Here is a 20,927-nt window from a genome sequence, read left to right as displayed (position 1 = left end):
AGGGATCTTATCACATTGTCCGCTAAAAGAAGTAGACATTTTAGTTTGGCTGGAAGATGGTCTTTCTTCTGCAGATGTTACTGTTGCTTTAACACCTACCCCACGGACACAACCTTTTTTCCCCTTCCCAACACGCCTATTCCCCTTTCCACCAGCAGCAGGCCTTTTTCCACTCATTTTGGTGGTTAACTAATTAACAACTCTGGAGTTGTTTGCACAAAAAAACAATGGATGGGAACCGAGCAGAGCTGAGTGGCCAAACTGTGGTATTAGGCCAAAACTATTGGCTGGGTTAGATGCAGAAAAAAATTATATTCAATTTGCAACCTGATGGAGGTCAGTATAGATGGACTAATAGAGAAAGTCCCACACACTGCTAGAAGGCCAAATATTTTTTCAGAGCTAGATGCAGAAAAAAATATATTCAGTTTGCAACCTGATGGAGGTCTGTATAGATGGATTAATAGAACAAGTCCCACACACAGCTAGAAGCCCAATATTTTTTCAGAGGTAGATGCAGAAAAAAATATATTCAGTTTGCAACCTGATGGAGGTCAGTATAGATGGACTAATACAACAAGTCCCACAAACAGCTAGAAGCCCAATATTTTTTCAGAGGTAGATGCAGAAAAAAATATATTCAGTTTGCAACCTGATGGAGGTCTGTATAGATGGATTAATAGAACAAGTCCCACACACAGCTAGAAGCCCAATATTTTTTCAGAGGTAGATGCATAAAAAAATATATTCAGTTTGCAACCTGATGGAGGTCTGTATAGATGGATTAATAGAACAAGTCCCACATACAGCTAGAAGCCCAATATTTTTTCAGAGGTAGATGCAGAAAAAAATATATTCAGTTTGCAACCTGATGGAGTTCAGTATAGATGGACTAATACAACAAGTCCCACACACAGCTAGAAGCCCAATATTTTTTCAGAGGTAGATGCAGAAAAAAATATATTCAGTTTGCAACCTGATGGAGGTCTGTATAGATGGATTAATAGAACAAGTCCCACACACAGCTAGAAGCCCAATATTTTTTCAGAGGTAGATGCAGAAAAAAATATATTCAGTTTGCAACCTGATGGAGGTCAGTATAGATGGACTAATACAACAAGTCCCACACACAGCTAGAAGCCCAATATTTTTTCAGAGGTAGATGCAGAAAAAAATATATTCAGTTTGCAACCTGATGGAGGTCTGTATAGATGGATTAATAGAACAAGTCCCACACACAGCTAGAAGCCCAATATTTTTTCAGAGGTAGATGCAGAAAAAAATATATTCAGTTTGCAACCTGATGGAGGTCAGTATAGATGGACTAATACAACAAGTCCCACACACAGCTAGAAGCCCAATATTTTTTCAGAGGTAGATGCAGAAAAAAATATATTCAGTTTGCAACCTGATGGAGGTCTGTATAGATGGATTAATAGCACAAGTCCCACACACAGCTAGAAGCCCAATATTTTTTCAGAGGTAGATGAAGAAAAAAATATATGCAGTTTGCAACTTGATGGAGGTCAGTATAGATGGACTAATACAACAAGTCCCACACACAGCTAGAAGCCCAATATTTTTTCAGAGCTAGATGCAGAAAAAAATTATATTCAATTTGCAACCTGATGGAGGTCAGTATAGATGGACTAATAGAATGATGCTATGCCCAAAAGATTTTACTTCACTAGGTGCAGTAAAAAAATTGGTATTCTATACACAGGTGGTATATCTTGCAACACAGATAGGCTACTCCACTGACTAACACACTCTGCAATAGGCCAAAAAGGATTAGCTTTGCTAGATTCAGCCAAATGCTGTGAAAAAAACTTGCACAGCACTGGCACAGACCTGCCTGGCAAAAACTGATAGGAACTGATGTAACCTAGTCCTGAAAAGGACTCCAATTACAATTAGTCTTTACTCCCACAATCTATCTATTTAAGAGCACAGACCTGCCTGATAAAAGTCGTAGGAAATGCTGTAACCTAGTCCTTAAAAGGACTGCAATCACAACTATTCCCTACTCCCAAGCTATCTGTAGATTTGTGCGAAAATTGGCTTGAAATTAACAAGGTATAGCGCACACAGCAACAGCGGTGCCGTCTAACACGCAGCTGCAGCAGTGAGAAAATGGTGGCGACGGGGAAAATGGCTTGGTCTTATAGGGCAAGGACATGTGACATACACTGCCAATGACACATGCCCTTGCTTGTGTGAAAAAAAGCACTTCGCTCCGTGTGTGCGCTGCTGATAGGCTGACAGATTGCACCTCCCCACTGTAAATGCGGGAAAGAGAAAAAAAAAATGGAGATCTTCATTGTTCCTGCAGAGATCCATCCCCTGCCCCTCCCCCCACCCCGCTGTACACTCAAACTGCGTATTAACATTAATTTTCATCATTACTGAGAAAATATCCAGTTATGATTTTGGAGCACGAACAGTTATCGAACATAACCTCGAACAGCCGAATTTTTCTCAAATTGTTCGTGGTCGCCGAACGGCTCGAACACCGCCCAAAACAGCTCGAATTTGAGATTGGCGAACAGTTCGAGTAGAACAACGCTCATCTCTAGTCACAAAGCCTATTTTTATAGGGTCACCAGTCAGTCCTTACTATTCTTAAAGCACCAGCAGTCGGCCCTCGCTATTGATAGAGAGCCATCAGCCGGCTATGCTTTGTTGTTCCCATTATTAGCGAGCAGGTCTCGTATACTGTTATTGCATATGCAGTGACTGCAAGGGCTGCCAAAAATCTGGAGGCACTCCAATGCCCCTTGCAAGAGACGTAGAGGTCAGAGAGCCTCCTGAAAACAATGTTCCCATTACTAGGAAGTGGGTCTCCCATAGTGTTTGCCTATGCAGTGAAGCAACGGCTGCCCAAAATTTGGAGGCACTCCAATGCCCCTTGCAAGAGACATAGAGGTCAGAGGGCCTCCTGAAAACAATGTTCCCATTATTAGGAAGTGGGTCTCCCATAGTGTTTGCCTATGCAGTGAAGCAATGGCTGCCATTAGGAGGCACTCCAATGTCCCTTGCAAGAGACATAGATATGTTGATATGGTAAATATGGTGGTGATATACTGGTGGAGGATGAGGATGAGGAGAAGGAGGAGGACAAGAGAAAATAGCCAAAATCAGGAAGCGTATACCCATGTCTGGGTGTGAAGACAGAGGTGCATGGGAATAGAGTTAGACCTCCCATAAAAAAAGACACTGTATTTGAGTTTATGTTACGCTGCAATCATTCGGTGGTGTTGAGAAGTCTGGCTCAATCCAGCCCTTGTTCATTTTTATAAGAGTCAGTCTGTCAGCATTTTCAGTTGACAGACGGATGCGCTTATCAGTTATAATTCCACCAGCGGCACTTAAAACCCGCTCTGATAAAACCCTAGCGGCAGGGTGTTAGGCCGATATGCAGGAGAAGGGCTTTCTCGTGGGGTCTGGCCAGGCCCTTTCCTGCTGGTCAGTAATTGTGAGCATTCCGTTCTAGGGATTCTAAGTGTGGTTTCTGCTCATGTGCAGCTAAGCCACGCCCCCTTGCGGTCATGTGCCGCTAAGCCACACCCCCTTGATGCCATGTGACATTAAGCCACGCCCCCTGCTGTCTGGTACAGCGTGGTTGGTTGTCCTGGGGGGGCTGGGGCTGTCTTTAGTGTATTTAAGGGCTCCGTGGGCTCCGCCCCGGGGCCTAGTCTATCGCTTTCTAACCTGGGGTAAGGTCTCTGGCAGTGAATGCAGTGTGTGTGAGTCTTTGTCAAGGGTTCCTGCTGTGTGCTCCCTAGTCATCCTAGCCATCAATTAGGGCTAGGGAAATGAGCAGCACGCTCTACCGTGTCGGTTCACCGGTTGGTGTCCACGCCACGGAGGCGTCCTCGCTACCGATCAAGCATTCCAGGGTCCGCCATTGTATGTGTAGTCACACTGCTGCTTTTACACCCATGTGTTGGGTGCTGCAGAGATCCTCCTCCTCTTTAGGAACTTCGGTTCCAGGCCTTTCCTGGCCTGCAGCTATCTGCAGCTCTATATGCCGCCATCTAGTGCTCAGGCATTTCATGCTGCCAAATTCTTCCTGCTCTGCACAGCGGTGTCTTGCAGTGCAGAAGTTTATTAGTTTTGTTTCTGGAGTGTTGCTAACTCTCAGCATTGTACCTTGTTTAGTTACTACTAGTGTGTACACTTAACACACTAGTTCATTTCTTTCTCTGTGCTTAGCTGAACATTCCTCTGGGACTCAGCTGCTGCAGCTCCTCTGCAGTCCGGTGGACCACGACGTGTCCTTTAAGTTTTATTTTATTAAAGGACACGCCAGCATAACACAGGGCAGGCCAGGACCTCCAAGGCGTAGAGAGCCAGTTCATACCACGTGACTATAGGCGGATTATAATGAGGGCAATCTATGCTACCGCCTGGGGCTCCAGGGGGCCCATGGCCTGATTGCCCTTATTATAATATATGCGGTGCCATGGCACATATCGGCAGTCAGAGGCGGAGGGCCCCCGGACCGCTCCCCCAGCAGCGGCGCACGGCCTCTACTTCTTATTCGGCTGGGCCAGCACTGCACCTGTTAACTTCCCTGTGTGCTGGCCCAGCCATGTCACTGCTAGGAGACACGGCCCTGTGCGCGGCCTTGTCTGCTAGTGTGACGTCACGCAGCGCGTGCTGCACCGGAGAGGAGCTGGAGGACTGGAGCCGAGGGGATAGTGTGTGTGTGTGTGTGTGCAGATATCATTGGGTGATGTCTGTTTATATGTATTTTTGTGTTTCAAATGTGTTTGAGTGTATGTATATGTCTGTATATGTGTGTGCGTGACTGCGTGCGGCCTCCTGCTGTGTATAGATGGCTACGTGTGGCCTCCTGCTGTGTATAGATGGCTACGTGTGGCCTCCTGCTGTGTATAGATGGCTACGTGCGGCCTCCTGCTGTGTATAGATGGCTCCGTGTGGCCGCCCGCTATGTGTAGATGGCTACGTGCGGCCTCCTGCTGTGTATAGATGGCTACATGCGGCCCCCTGCTGTGTTTAGATGGCTACGTGCAGCTCCTTGCTGTGTATAGCTGGCTACGTGCGACTTCCAGCTGTGTATAGATGGCTACGTGCGGCTCCTTGCTGTGTATAGATGGCACCGTGCAGCCACCTGCTGTGTATAGATGGCTATGTGCGGCCTCCCGTTGTGTATAGAAGACTACGTGCGGCCTCCCGCTGTGTATGGATGGCACCGTGCGGCCTCCCGCTGTGTATGGATGGCACCGTGCGGCCTCCCGCTGTGTATGGATGGCACCGTGCGGCCTCCCGCTGTGTATGGATGGCACCGTGCGGCCTCCCGCTGTGTATGGATGGCACCGTGCGGCCTCCCGCTGTGTATGGATGGCACCGTGCGGCCTCCCGCTGTGTATGGATGGCACCGTGCGGCCTCCCGCTGTGTATGGATGGCACCGTGCGGCCTCCCGCTGTGTATGGATGGCACCGTGCGGCCTCCCGCTGTGTATGGATGGCACCGTGCGGCCTCCCGCTGTGTATGGAAGACGACGTGCGGCCTCCCGCTGTGTATGGAAGACTACGTGCGGCCTCCCGCTGTGTATGGAAGACGACGTGCGGCCTCCCGCTGTGTATGGATGGCACCGTGCGGCCTCCCGCTGTGTATGGATGGCACCGTGCGGCCTCCCGCTGTGTATGGATGGCACCGTGCGGCCTCCCGCTGTGTATGGATGGCACCGTGCGGCCTCCCGCTGTGTATGGATGGCACCGTGCGGCCTCCCGCTGTGCATGGATGGCACCGTGCGGCCTCCCGCTGTGCATGGATGGCACCGTGCGGCCTCCCGCTGTGCATGGATGGCACCGTGCGGCCTCCCGCTGTGCATGGATGGCACCGTGCGGCCTCCCGCTGTGCATGGATGGCACCGTGCGGCCTCCCGCTGTGCATGGATGGCACCGTGCGGCCTCCCGCTGTGTATGGATGGCACCGTGCGGCCTCCCGCTGTGTATAGATGGCTACGTGTGCTCAATATTAAGCCATACAATTAATGTAAGGCTATGTGCCCACGATGCAGAAATGCTCCGGATTTTTTTTGAGCGTTTCTGCATCTCCCTGGCAGTAAAAACACATGCGGATTGTACATGCGTTTTTCCTGCCAGGGACAAGCGGATGTGAAGCGTTCTTCACATGCATTTCCGCATGCGGGTTGTCAAGAGCTTTCCAAGCGATTTTAGCATCACTTGGAAAGTGCTTGACAACTTGGTCACACTATATAAATCCATGCCGGTTGCATGGATTTATATAGTGTGACCATAAAAGAATGGTAAAAAATAAATATATACTTACCTTCTGATGGCCTGCCGACGTCAGCGGTTGCGTGACCGTCACATGACTAAATTACGTCACCACAGGTCCTTTAGTCTACCGCGAGCTGCCGGCAAGCCAGGACGCATCGGATAAAGACATCGGGGGCCATCAGAAGTTAAGTATAATATTTATTTTTTATTTTATTCTTTTTTTTGCAGGTTCTATGGTACCCGGGTCCGGAGGAGAGTCTCCTCTTCTCCAAACCCGGGTACCATCCACACATTGAAACGCTTGGATTCCGCATGTACAAATTCAGTGATGCTTAATCCATGCGTTCCAATGCAAGTCAATGGCGGCGAAACCGCAGCGGTTCCGCAAAATAATTGGTAGTGCTGCGGATTTTTCCGCAATGATAATCCGCAGCGGAAATTTCCGCAGCATGTGCACAGCACATACGGATTATCAATGGGGAGCATGGCAAACCTTCTACCAAGCATTTTTTAAGCGTTTCTGCAGCGGAATTGCCGCTGCGGAAATGCTTAAAAAACGCATAGTGGGCACACAGCCTAAAAAAAATAATTTAAATTAATATATTAATATTGTGCCAAATTAATTTCACGTGAACTATCACTTGATCTATCACAGGGGATCATGTGACATGTGATACATCAGGGGTGTGTGTGTGTGTTGGCGGGGGGGGGGAGGGGGCCCGCGCCTTCTAAACTGCCCGGGGCCCTTGCTACTCTTAATCCACCCCTGCACGTGACCAGCTTGGATACACAATTATAAGGGACAGAGGAATCACGGAGGATGTTGGTACGGTCGGCAAGGTACTCTCTTACCATCTTCCGAAACTTTGCACTCCTTGTGAGAGTACCCCCCGCCTCAGGGCCTGTGCGATGGGAGGGTCTGAAAAAACTGTCCCAGAAATTTGACAGTGTTCCCCTGCCCTTGCTGGATTGCATTTGTGGCTCTCTCGTCTGTACTCCTTGGTTGTCCAACGAACTGTGACCTCTGCCGCCAGCGTTTTCAGATGGGAATTTTTTCACTAATTCTGCAACAAGGGCCTTCTCGTACTGTCCCATTTTATTAGGCCTGTCCTACAAAGGAATAACAGACATAAAGTTCTCCCTGTAGCGTGGGTCTAGAAGCGTCATCAACCAGTAATGACTGCCATGCAAAATTTGGACAATGCGAGGGTCACGGGAAAGGCAGCGTAACATAAACTCAGCCATGTGTGCCAGACTGCAAAGAGGCAAGACTTCCATGTCCTCACCAAGAGGACGACTGACCATGCTCTCCTCCTCATCTTCATCCTCCTCCTCATCCTCCTCCTCTTCCTCCTCCTCCCTGTCCTCAGGCCATCCACGCTCAATAGACGGTATGGCGGTTGTTCAGGTAGTACCGTCAATAGCGCAGGAAACTATCTCCTGTTCTTCCTCCTCTTCCTCATTGTCACTCAATCCACGTTGGGATGAGAGGAGGCTGGGCTGTGTGTAATCACCCTATATGGTTCCTTGCTCCATTTCATCTTGCTCCGCCTGTAATGCATCCTCTTTAATTATGGCGTCATCGCCGCTCACTATCTTGGTGGGATCCTCAAAGTTTTGGAGGATGGTACAAATGTCTGACATCCATGTTGTAACATCCCTGGTGGCGTGCTTGCATAGTGCACCACCTCCTACTATGCAAGACCGCAATCTTACCTGTCAGTCCAGCCTGCAAATCTTGCTCCAGTTCATGCTGTGTGCATGTCTCTTGACTGACTGGTTAGGGCGGCGGCCCGGTTACTTCCTGATTCTTATAGCTGCTGTGGGCACACCCCTAATGCATCTCCAGCCTATTGCTGTGAGTCTCTGGATATTTAAACCCCCTCCACCCAGTAGGAGGTGCCTGAGCAACACTAACATTCAGTGTGCTCCTTGACTCTGAAGTTGCCAGGTCCAGTTCTGCTTCTTGTCTGTTTCCGCCATGTCTGGGGGCTGCATACCCAGACCTGTTATCTGTGACTTCTTGTCTGTTTCCGCCATCTCTGGGGGCTGTATACCCAGGCTCGTTCTTGTTTCTCCTTGCAGTAGCAGTTCCTGTCTGAACTGTATCCTAGCCTGTTACCTGTTTGTCTCTATGTCCGTACCTTCCCTTTTCCTGTAGTATCTGAACTTGCACCTAACTCCAACTCGTTGTCTCTGTACTTGTTTGTGAGTTTTGTGTCCACTCGCTACTTCATAGGAAGTACCTTGTGTGTATCTGGTTCTGCTTGTCCCTTTTCCCTTCCTCCGTATCTTCCTGTATTTTCCAGTTTTTCATGTGAACAGAGCCCTGTGCTCTCTGCCTTGTCCACCGCACCTGCGGTTTCGCTCTGCTCTGTCTTGCCCACCGCTCCGGCGGTTTCCCTCTGCTCTGACTTGCCCACCGCTCCAGTGGTTTCCCTCTGCTCTGCCTTACCCACCGTTCCTGCGGTTTCGCTCTGCTCTGACTTGCCCACCGCTCCGGCGGCTTCCTTCTGCTCTGCCTTGCTCACCGCACCAGCGGTTTCTCTCTGCTCTGACTTGCCCACCGCTCCGGCAGTTTCGATTTACTCTGCTTGTCTACTGCGTCTGCGGCTCTGTACCTGTCTCCCAGTCTGTACTGGACCCTATCCAGCCTGCGCTCCAACCTGCTAGTACCTCCCTGTCTGCACTCCAGCCGTGCTTGCCAGTATCTCCCTGTCTGTATACCAGCCGTGCTTGCCATTGCCCACCTGTCTGCATACCAGCCGTACTTGCTAATACCCACCTGCCTGTATGCCAGTCTAACCTGCCTGTTCCTGCATTCCCCGGTGTGGATCAACAACTGTGACCGGGGTCTGACCTGGAGTCGCACCTTGTCCCTCTGCTCGGTTCCTCCTTGTTCCACGGAGTCGACCAAGCCGCCGTGCGACCTTGGTCGGATCGGGTTGATACTTAGTTATGCCCCTCCGGGCACTCCTCGGTTCATGGTACAGTAGGATCATTAATCACGCTCACATCAGTCAGTCCGGGCGCGAGTGTAACACATGTCCACTCCTGAAGTTTTGTGTGGAGTCTGACCTGAAAACCGACAGCCTTGTTATTGCAGGTAGTCAACAACTGCCCTCTTCTGCTCACAAATCCTTCCCAACATCTGCAATGTAGAGTTCCAATGCGTGGGGACATCACACACCAGTCGGAAGCTGCAAATGCTGCTGAAGCACGTCAAGAGCGGTGGAAGCTGTAGCTGACTTTCTAAAATGGGCACACAGGCGGCGTACTTTGACAAGCAGATCCGTCAGATCCGGGTAGGTTTTGAGAAACTGCTGAACCATGAGGTTAAGCACATGGGCCAGGCATGATACGTGCATGAGCTCACCTCAGAGTCGCCACCAGGTTCCAGCCATTGTCACACACGACCATGCCTGGCTGTATGTTCAGCAGTGTCAGCCACAGATCTGCCTGCTCTTTCAGAGCTGTCCACAACTCTTCAGCGTTGTGTGATTTGTCATCTAAGCATATTAGCTTCAGCACAGCCTGTTGCCGCTTGGCCGAGGCAGTGCTGAAGTGCTTCCAACTTGTAACTGATGGGGTCATTTTGGTGATGGATGCTGAAGAGGAGAAGGAGATGCAGGAGCTGTAGAATTTGGGGGCCACCCTGATTGACCCAGGGCTCGCAATCCTTGGCGTTGGGAGGACGTGTTCCATCCCAAGGTCCCGGCTTCCACAATGTTAACCCAGTGTGCCATCAACAAGATGTACCATCCTTGTCCTCGTGTCCGTGGTTAGGTGCACTTTCCCAGTAACTGCATTGTTGAGGGCACGGCTAATGTTATGGGACACGTGCTTGGGTAATGTGGGGATGGCACATCATGAGAAATAGTGGCGGCTGAGCTCCGAGTACCGAGGGTCGGCGGCCGGCATCAGGTTGCAGAGAGCTTCCATCTCCGTTAACCAAAAAGGCAACATTTCGAGTAAAAGAATTTGCTAAATGTGTGAATTTAGTAGTGTGGCCTGTGGGGCATTAGCTGCATATTTGCGCTTAAGTTCCAAGGACTGGGGTAGGGACAACTGAAAGCTGCGGTGGGACAATGATGTGGACGTACTTGCTGATGGTGCTAGTTGAGAGTGTTCAACGACAGGTGCAGGGCGGGAGGCATCTTCGCATACGTCATGGACAGGGGATTGGCGTGCACGCACAACAGCCGAACAAGCAGTGGTGTAACCCGCAGAGACTGTTGCTGGACCATGGGGTTCGGCCCACTTAGTCGATTGCTTTTCTGCCATGTGCCTGATCATGCTGGTGGTGGTCAGGCTGGTAGTTTTGCTACCCCTACTGGTGCTGGTCTGGCAGGTGGTGCATATGGCCTTTTTGGGGTTATTGGCAGAGTCTTTAAAAAACAACCAGACTCGGGAAGACCTAACAGTTGTACTGGCAACTTCCGTTGTGTTGATGTTATGGGGAACTGTTGCCTGCCTTCTGTCTGCGGCCATCACACTGCTTATTCTTCCCTGTTGTGGTGCTACGCCTCCCTCCCCCTGTGTGCTGCTGTCCTCGCTCTGCATGTCACCTTGCCAGGTTGGGTCAGTGACTTCATCGTCCACCATCTCGTCCTCCACTTACGCACCCTGGGCCTCCTCCTGACTTGCTGGCAATTGTCTCATCTTCATCCACCTCTTGTGACAGTTTCCCACCATCGCCTTTGTGTGACCGAGGCTGCTGAAATATCTGGTCATCGCTACACGCGATCTCCTCTTGCACCGCTTCAAGTGGACGGGGCGATAGGCCTGAATCTATAAATGGAAAAGTGAACAGCTCTTTGGAGTGTCCAAGTGTGCGATCAGTTGTCTCCGGGCACTCGGCATGGTGGGATGAAGGAGGATCAGGATGAGGAATATGCAGTCCAGACTCACGGCTACTGAGACTTGACCGTGTGGAAGACAGGGTGGTGATGATGGTGGCTAAGTGACTGGAAGCATTATCTGCTACCCAGCCAATAACCTTTTCACACTGCTCTGTGTTCAATAGTTGTTTTCTGCGGTCCCCTATTAATTGGGAGAAGAAGGTCGAGCGACAAGATGTGGGTGTTTGTTGTGGCCCAATTTCAGCTTGCCCACGGCCTCGGCCACTTCCCCTCCCTTGCCACGCGCCTTGCCCATTTTAAATGGAGGACAATATTTTCCACTTTCACTACAAATAGCTGGATTTGAACTGCAGTGACATGTGATACGTGTGACGGAAAACCACAGTTTTAAATAGCTGGCCTGTAGGTTAATATTTTTCACAGCGAGCTGGTATCAATAACTTCACTGCAACAAAATATAAATGGAGCCAATATTTTCCACGTTCAGTACAAATTTCTGTATTTTTATCGCTGTAATATGGAAAGAATCTGGCTGCTGTGGCAAAAAGCAAATGGAGCAGAAAAACGGTGTTCTCTGGATTGCTTTTTAACCAAATAATCAGAATTAAGATCAAAAATTATTTATCCCTGGCCACTGATACCTGGGGCTATTTGTAGAAATATCTGTAACAGAAGCAGCAGACGGAACTGGAATGGACCCTCTTGTGCTGTATTATACACTGCAGTCTGCCACATACACTGCCTGCCTGTCTAATTCCTGAATATATGCAGCTGGATTAGTCCTCAGAAGGAATGTTAGTTCAGATGGATATTATAGATATATGTTGTGGAATACCTATACTAATGCTAAACAAGCAAATCTCTCCCTGACGCAGCAGCACCTACTCTGCCTGATTCCGGGGTAGACTGTGACGAGCATAGCGGTGCCCGGTCTTATATATTTACCTGATGATGCTGTGTGGCCTGCCAATCACTGTAATGCCACAACCAACATGGCTACGGCATTACAGTGTGTGGCAGGCAATCCCTGCATGTTCATTGGCTCTCTAAAGAGAGCCAAACATGCAGGGAGGAGACCCGAGCTCCCGCCCGAGCAACCAGGAAATACTCGCAGAGCGCCGAGCATCTTGAGCAGTGAGATGCTCAGGCGAATACCCAGCAGTGGCGAGCACATTCGCTCATCACTACTGATGATCGAACACCGGCCCCTGAAGAGACCGATCGACACTCAGGAGGAACAAAATTACTAGACCGTGCGGAAACAAGCAACTCAGGTGAAGTACAGTAACTTAAAGAAGCAGCTCCAAGAGCATCTGAGGAAGCACGGGAAATGAGTGCGGCAGAAGAAACTTCTGTGACTGAAGGACCCGTGATCTCTGAGGAACAACCCACCAGGAGGATGTTGACTCGAGAAGTGAGGAGGCCCGTGATGCTGACATATGAGACACTTGGTGAACAGAGTTAAGTACCAAGGACTGTCAACTGAAAACGGGTATCTCTGCCTGCAGACCAGGTAAGCCTTGAGTGGTATTCACCACCGAGAGGCAGTATGGAAGATGTTGCCTGATGGAAAGACTTGTTTTCATGCTTTGATTTTCCTTAAAAGACTTTGTAGAAACAAAGAACTGTTAAAGCATAGAGAGAGAGAGATGGTTGAAGATGTGCGAAAAGCTCCAGCTGAAGAGATGCTGATTGTTTTAATTGTGTTAATTGTTCATTTCTTAGAGGCATCCTACAAGAAAAAGGTTGTAAAATTAGGTTATCAGTGTTTATGAACGTCATACCAATTTCACAATGCCAATTTATATATGAAGTTATCCAACTTTCACCACTGTCTCAGAATTGATCAGATTGACCAATTAAGACAAACGTTGAGGACGACATTCAAAAAGGAGGAAAGAGTGTGACATGCAGAATTAGTGATGTTGCAGAGTGTGACATGCAGAAGTAGTGCTGTTGCTTTAAAAGCATTCAGCAACTATTAGAAGTAACACAAGCACATGAGACAGGACGTGTTGTGCTCCAGAAGGTTCCAGCAACTAGAGGGGTTAACACAGTCACAGGAGAAGGGGATTGTTTTAGAAGAGCCCCAGGGGGATTGTGGGGAAGTTGTTTTCATTCTGGCTGCAGCCAAAGGGAGAAGTGGTGTGTGTGATTTGTATCTCACAGAAGTGCAAGAAAGAGAACACATGTCAGATACCCTGCACATTTAGTTCAGGAAGTCAATCATTGGACAGGAAGATAAGGACTGGAATGAATTGTGTCACAGATCATCTCTCTCATCAAACCCTCCCCCCTCCATCTCCATGCAGTATAAAAAATGCTGTGTACAACTGAGTCCTTGTGAAGGAAAAGCCTGTGGTTGTGTATGCATTAAAACTGTGCTGTACTACCGGATAATAGATTGTGTACTGCTGTGCTGCAATGCAGACTGTACTGTTATTACTGGAGCTTGTTGCTCAAAGAAACATTCGCATTGCTCTGGCTGTGCCTCATTAAATGTTACTGTTCTACCGTTTATGAAGACTCTTGTCAAATGTGCCTGGTCAGCAACTGAATCTATCGTGTGCCTGAGAGAAGCTGCAGCCTATGATCGCCCTGAGTAACGGTTCCCCCAGGATTCCAACGAATTCATGTAACCGGTCTCGCCCCTATCTGAACTTAGGCGGCATATTTACTGTGTGGGGTCTAATTAAAAACAGACTCCACCACTCCTATACTACGCTGTCAGAGTTTTTTTTACAGCTACACAGCTTATATTCTTCATAGAATATTGGACTATTTTAATGATAATGCACACAATGCTCTTTGTGGTTGTCAATATTGCACTCTGCCCTTAATTATCCACATATAATATAGCTGCCACATATATGAAATGGCAGCCAATTATTAACAGTCATTTGTTAATGCTTCTTGCCCACAATTAGAATAAACTACTACATTCATAAAGTCTAGTCCCATGCACTTTAAATAAATCCTCACTGACAATCTTTCCTGGGATTTAATCAGATATCACCCTAGCCAATTCACGCACATGATTGCTCTGGCTCCTTTATTCATTATAAAAGCTCCTTCTCTCAGCATTTCTGTATCTGATCCGATCACTTTTGTAGCTGCTGTCAAGCTGTTAGTGAAACAATGTCTCCACCCACAGCGTATACACTAAGGCTGCGTGGCCACTATGCGTTTTTCAAGTGTTTTTGCCGCGGAATTTCCACAGCGAAAACGCTTAAAAAACGCTTGGTAATACGTGCCCCATGGTCCCCAATGATAATCCGTGTGTGCTGTGCACATGCTGTGGAAATTTCTGCTGCAGATTATCATTGCGGAAAAATATGCAGCATGTAGCGTAATTGCCGCCATTGACTTGCATAATAGCCGTATAGACTACATGTGCCCATGCGGATATCATACGGTTCAATGTGCGGATGGTACCCGGGTTTGGAGAAGAGGAGAGTCTCCTCCAGACCCAGGTACCATAGAACCTGTTAAAAAAAGAATTTAAAATAAAGAATATACTTACCTTCTGATGGCCCCCGGTGTTTTCTCCACTGCTTCCGGTCTGTTGTATGGGTCGCGGTGGTGTGAAAGGACCTGGCATGACGTCATTTAGTCTTGTGACAGGTCACGCGACCGCTGACATTGGTGGTTGCGTCAGCTGTCACATGACTAAATGATGTCATGCCAGGTCCTTTCACACCACCGCGACCGATACAACAGACCGAACGCAGTGGAGAAAACACCGGGGGCCATCGGAAGGTAAGTATAATTTTTATATTTTATTTTTTACCATTTTTATTCTTTTTTTAACTATTAACTTGGTCACACTATATAAATCCGGTTGCATGGATTTATATAGTGTGACCAAGTTGTCAAGCACTTTTCCAAGTGATGCTTAAATTGCTTAGAAAAGCGCTTGATAACCCACATGCAGAAATGCATGCAAAGACGCTTGACAGACGCTTCTACCTGGCGGGAAAAACGCATGTAAAATCCGCATGCGTTTTTCCTGCCAGGGAGAAGCGGAAAAAATATGTAGCATTTCTGCATCGTGGGCACTTGGCCTTAGTCTCTGCTACAAGCTCAGGAATGTCTGATGCTTACACTCCCTCACTTCCCTTATTTAATCCTCTACGCGTTTCACCTGTGTATTCTCACAGGCACATCAGGAGGTTATTATGATCATATTAAATAGATAAATAGATATATGGATAGCTAGATAGATAATAGATATAAATATGTGATATATATATTGTGACAGAGTCACTGGTATGATATATGAGGGGAGGTATGTGTCACACAGGTTGCTAGCCTGTGTGAACTGAAACCAATGAATTTTCTGCCAGCATGTTATATGCTGGTGGGTTAACTCACTTAAAGGTTAAAGGGTGTGGTTTTAGGGGAATGACATAGTGATGGGAGGGCCGTCATTCCCCATACCTCCACCTCAGGGTGTGGCTGAGCAAGCTTTAAATGTTCAGTCCTATTTTTTTTTCTTTGAGTTGTGTTTGGAGGGGTGAGATCTCCAGACTGGACAGCCATAGCTCAGGAGGGAGCTGAAGGCTGGACTTTACTTGTGTGTGCGACCCGCACACACATATATGAACACATCTTTTGTTTTGTTGTTTAACCCAGTAAGGCTGTATTTATTTTGCTGGAGTGCAGAGCTTTATACTGTTAATAAAGCCTGCAAGGAAAACTCGGGTTCATGAGTCTACTTCCTGAAGTGGCTGAGTGAGTCGTCCTACCACAATATATAATCTGTACTTTGCGTGTGCACCTTGCTGTTCAAGTAATTTATTAATAAATGAGTACATTTCTGGGAAAAAAATTGGCGTGGGGTCTCCCGTAATTTTATTAACCAGCAAGGGAAAGCCTTTACTGGCTATTAAAATAGGGGACCCCCAAAAAAGTGACGTGGGGTCCCCCTATTTTAACAGCTAGCAAAGGCTATGCAAGACAGCTGGGGGGCTGATACTAATAGCCTAGGAACAGGCCATGAATATTGGCCCCCTTCAAGGCTAGAAACAGGAGCCCTCAGCCGCCCCATAAATTCTGGCACTTAGCCTCGCTCTACTCACTGCCCTGTAGCGGTGGCAGTGGGGTTATAGGGTTGGGGTTGATGTCAGCTTACAATGACAGGTTAGTAATGGGGAGGCTTCTATAAGATGCCCCCATTACTAACCCCATAGTGTAAGGCAAATCTAAAATACAAACACCCACACCCAGAATAAAATATTTTTTTGAAATAAAGACAGACACATTTATTGTTCTAAATTAAACCATACTTACCGTTACGCCACCTGAAGCCAGTGTCCCCTATAATATTAGTAAAATAATAAACAAACCTCATCCTTACCTTTCCGACGCAGTCCAAATAACGAGAGTCCAATGAAGATCCCATTAACAGAAAAGCCACATTGTATGTGACTACTCTGTTCATTTGCCGGCAAAACATTGACTCAGTGTATTGCCGGTAAATGAGGTCAGCGCAGTGAGTATTTTCCCACACATGCAATGAGTTGAACTGAGTTCAACTCGTTTTCAAGCGTTGGAAAATACTCACTGCACATGCGCTGACCTCATTTGCCGGCAATACACTGACTCAGTGTAAAGAGCGATCACATTTTACAATGTGACCACTCTGTTCATGGGATCTTCGTGGGACTCTCGTTATTTGGACTGCATTGGAAAGGTAAGGATGAGGTTGGTTTATTATTTCACTTTTATTACAGGTGATCATGGGCTTCAGGGATTAGCTGTAACGTGAGTATATGGTGTTTTTTTATTTTTTGCAGGAGCGGAGACAAGGTGTAGGTGAGTATAATGTGTTTTATTTTTATTTAATATTTTTTTATTAATTTTAATTTATTTGTTTTTTACATTCAGCTGAGCACAGGTGCCGGCGGATGGGAGACTACTGCTCCCATCCAGTGGTACCTGTGCTCGCTCTTTACTATGGCAGTAGGCGCCTGCTGATGGTGGTTGTAGTACCATTAGTCGGTGCCTATAACCCTCGGTAAGCTATTTACCATGGGTCACTATCACAGCTGTGAGATCATGCTAACAACTGTCAGCATGATGCCACAGCGCTCTGACTGCAGTAATGCAATTACCACCGATCAGAGCCTGTTTCCTGCAGTGTCACGCAAGTGACAGCTTGGGAAACCAGGTAAATTCGGGTCCCCCATTCAAATGAATGGGGTCTGTGTTTGGGTTCGGGGTTCAGGTGCTTTTCTGGTACCAGAACCCGAACTTTGAAAAAACTGTTTGATCGACTATATTAGCTGAACCCGAACAGTCACGGTTTCGCCCATCACTAAACTTGTGCTATCAGAAGGATTAATATTTTCTTCAGAATTAGTCCTTACAAGGACTGTTAGAGTAGATTTCTGATACTGGTGTGAAATCTCTGTTTGAAATAACCACCAATTCTCTCCCTCACTCAGCAGTAGCTCTCCCGACTCTGTGTCTTTGACGGGTAGACTGTGACGAGCATTGAGTCCCAGGTCTTCTATAGACCCGATGACGCTATGCCGCCAGCCAATCACTGTAATGCCACCATCAACATGGCTACAGCATTACAGTGACTGTCACATAATCCGTGCATAGTAATAGGCTGCCTAAAATGCGCCCAACATATGGAGCAGGAACTCGAGCTCCCGCCTGAGCATTTCAAAATTACTAGCCGAGCATCGAGCATCTCGAGCACTGTGATCCTTGGGCGAGTAACAAATAGTGGAGAGCATGCTCGCTTGTCACTAATTATGACCACTGCTATATGTAAAACAGATAAAACAGAGATTATATCAAAATTACACCAAACAGGTCTAGTAAGTGACACATCATTGAAATCAGGGTCTCTTGCCCTGTGTTTTGCTGCTTTCAGAAAACATAGCAAAAACCTTCTGACAGATTCCATTTTAAATCCTTTCTCTAGTCTGCTACAAACATTGCGTCACAGTACTTCAGCACAACATTGCTCACACATCAGCATCAGACTTTTCTTGTGCCTATGCTAACACATTCTTCTGCTAGAAAATAAAATAGTGAAATTACTATGCTTGCTGCTCAACTACTTTGCCATTTAATAGTAGCACTGCTGCATACTTCAGATCTCATTCACCTGTGTATATTCAATGATTCAGTTTATACATAACATTACAGCATGCACACATTTACATTGCACACATATTCTACATTTGCAATTAAAGGTCTAAATAGTTTTTTTTTTAATGGTAAGTTTACCCTTCTTACAGACAGTGTAAACACTTCATTTAAAATACAACAGACACGTTATTTAATCATTTAAATGAACCAATATACTCACCCCAGCTCTTATGGTAATCCAAGGGCTTAAGCGATGTACCACCAACTTTAGCTCCAAAAATCATTCATTGATGCACAAAAACACTTAAAAAAATGCATGTAAAACGCGTCAAAAACACATTTAAATCCGCATGCGTTTTTTCCTGCCAGGGAAAGGCAAAAACGCTCAGGAAATTTCTGCTTCAAATCTGCATTGTGGGCGCATACCCTTATAGGTTGGTTCAGCTATACTCATTGTTTTGAGGTAAAAGTCTTTATATGACTCATGTCTGATAATTTTCTCTGATGCTGTTTTAATTAAAATAATTTTACATATAAGAAAATGTATTGTTATTGTTAATAGATATAAGAGCTGCCAAAAGTGTAAGTGGAAGAAGTATTAATTTGGCTTTGTCACACAGAGGTCGTCAAGCTCTCCAAGCTGTTGGCTTAGAAGACAAGGTAAATACTTAAAAAAATGATGTTGTCTTGTTTCAAAACCAAATTCTGTAGAATAATTTTAATATGTTAAGGTTCATTCACACTACAGTGCTTGTTTGGTGTATTCAACATAAAAGACCCTGGCATATTCTGCAAATGTAACCCAAGCCCCCAATTACACGTTAAATGACAAAAGACCATACTGGTAAACATCGATAGATGCTTTTTTTTGCTGTATGGAAAAGTGCTATCAACACTACCAATCCATTCAATGACCACTAGAAAAATGTATACTGTGTGTAATTTTCACATAAGATATGAGTCTATAGGTGACATATGCTACTGTTTCTGACATACTTTTACGGCATCACTCAAAGCTATAGGATGGGAAATCTCCAAATATATGCTTTTTGCTGTACACTGCCAACACCATAAATGCACTGTGAGGGTCTGCTCATGCTTGTATTATTACAGGGGCTATAACAATTGTAATAATGAATGTGTAACAAATCAACACATTTCTGTGATTTATCAACAACTGACGTTTAGCCCACTAGAGCTAGTATTTTTCTTTTTTGTCATAAGGGGCTCCAGCCCCTTCAAAGTCCACATATACGGTCAGGTTACATTCATCACTTGCCTGGAACCTTGGTTTTAGATAAATTGTTCCCTTATGATAACGTATTTTTTCAGACTATAAGACGCACCAGACCATAAGACACACCCCAAATTTTGGGGTGGAAAATAGGAAAACATTTTTTTTTATATGATGGGAGTCCATCTTATAGTCCGAATAGGTATTTTACCTGGGGGCGACGGCGGTCCCGGGTGGTTGCAGTGTTGATGGAGCAGGATTGCAGGAAGCAGGGTCCCTCCCTCAAGAACCCGGCGGCGTCAGAAGCAGTGAGATGCCAAGGGGCGGCGCATGTGCAGTTGATATCTCAGCTGGGCTGAGATCCCAGTCTGCCCATCAAGCTCATGGTTTCAGGAAAATGACCGTCAGGAAAGCTTATTCGGGGCCCACAGCACCGCACTGCTTCTACAACTTCAGGGTTCCTGAGGGAGGGACCCTGCATCCTGCGATCCCACTCCACCACCACCGCAACTCCCCGGTAAACTACGTTCGAGCCATAAGACGCACCCTCCTTTTCCTCATAAATTTGGGGGGGAAAAAGTGCTTCTTATGGTCCAAAAAATATGGTAATGTATGAAATTCACTTTACTGCATTCCAGTTCATCTGACTTGGCTTTGAGACTTTTCTGCATAGGATTTCTACTGCTGCTGCTATTTTGGGTCTTGTAGCAGTGGTACTATATAGATATTTACCCATTGCCTTCCTGTACAGATTGACATTTTTGTAGCAAATTACTTTGGGCGTATTATTATTTTTACTCATTGATCTGTCATTGGTTGTTCAAGCTGCTGGTTTCCATTGGAGATTTACAGGTTTTGCATCTTTCAATCCAAAAGTTTCAATTATTTATTGTATCTTGTGGTTTTTATTCAGAATAAACGTTCTGTCTTCACTGCATGTTACCCTGAGGTATGAGCGTAGTCTGACAGGCAACTAAACCGATCTACCGTAGTTCAGTAAGAAGACTGTAGTTTGAAGTCTGTGCAGTTTATTGAACAGTAGTAAATACATTTGGTGAAACTAGAAGCAATGAAATAACAAGGTATCAGTACATGTATACAGGTAACACAGAAATACTTGAGGCAAATGGATGAACAGTTTATAAACAACATGTCATATATTAGCCTGTTATCCAGTCTTGTAAATGCAAGTGACTAATGCAGGGATGAGAGTCTTAAGTATCTGGCTGCAAAGATGTACCACATAATCCTTCTTACCTGCAATGCCATCACAAAGGGGAATAAAATGGTGAATGTCCTCTACTCTAGTCTGAGGTAATAAGCTTCTTCTTCCCAAAATTCAACACCAATGAAACTTATTGCTGAAGGCATGACACTTCTCGCCTGGCATCAATGGATGGCACCCTCCTAGTCCTTAAAGAAAAAAAAATAGTTTGGATATTGGTCTG

At 46.4% G+C, this 20,927-nt stretch overlaps 1 protein-coding gene across 3 annotated transcripts in view; it reads left to right on the top strand.

The window, feature by feature from the left end:
• Positions 1 to 20,927, top strand: part of KMO (kynurenine 3-monooxygenase) — a 1,041,428-nt gene that overhangs the window by 197,319 nt on the left and 823,182 nt on the right. For all 3 annotated transcript variants that reach the window (XM_073673271.1, XM_073673270.1, XM_073673272.1), the window contains one exon: positions 18,808 to 18,905. In XM_073673271.1, coding sequence (XP_073529372.1) covers positions 18,808 to 18,905 — 98 coding nt within the window. The remainder of the gene's footprint in view (positions 1 to 18,807; positions 18,906 to 20,927) is intronic.

Source organism: Phyllobates terribilis, unplaced genomic scaffold (genome assembly GCF_046119375.1).
Source record: "Phyllobates terribilis strain yellow unplaced genomic scaffold, ASM4611937v1 Scaffold_3__8_contigs__length_932513732, whole genome shotgun sequence".
Lineage (NCBI taxonomy): Eukaryota > Metazoa > Chordata > Amphibia > Anura > Dendrobatidae > Phyllobates > Phyllobates terribilis.
The sequence above is the reverse complement of the archived record's forward strand: the minus strand, read 5'-3'. Positions and strand labels throughout refer to the sequence as shown.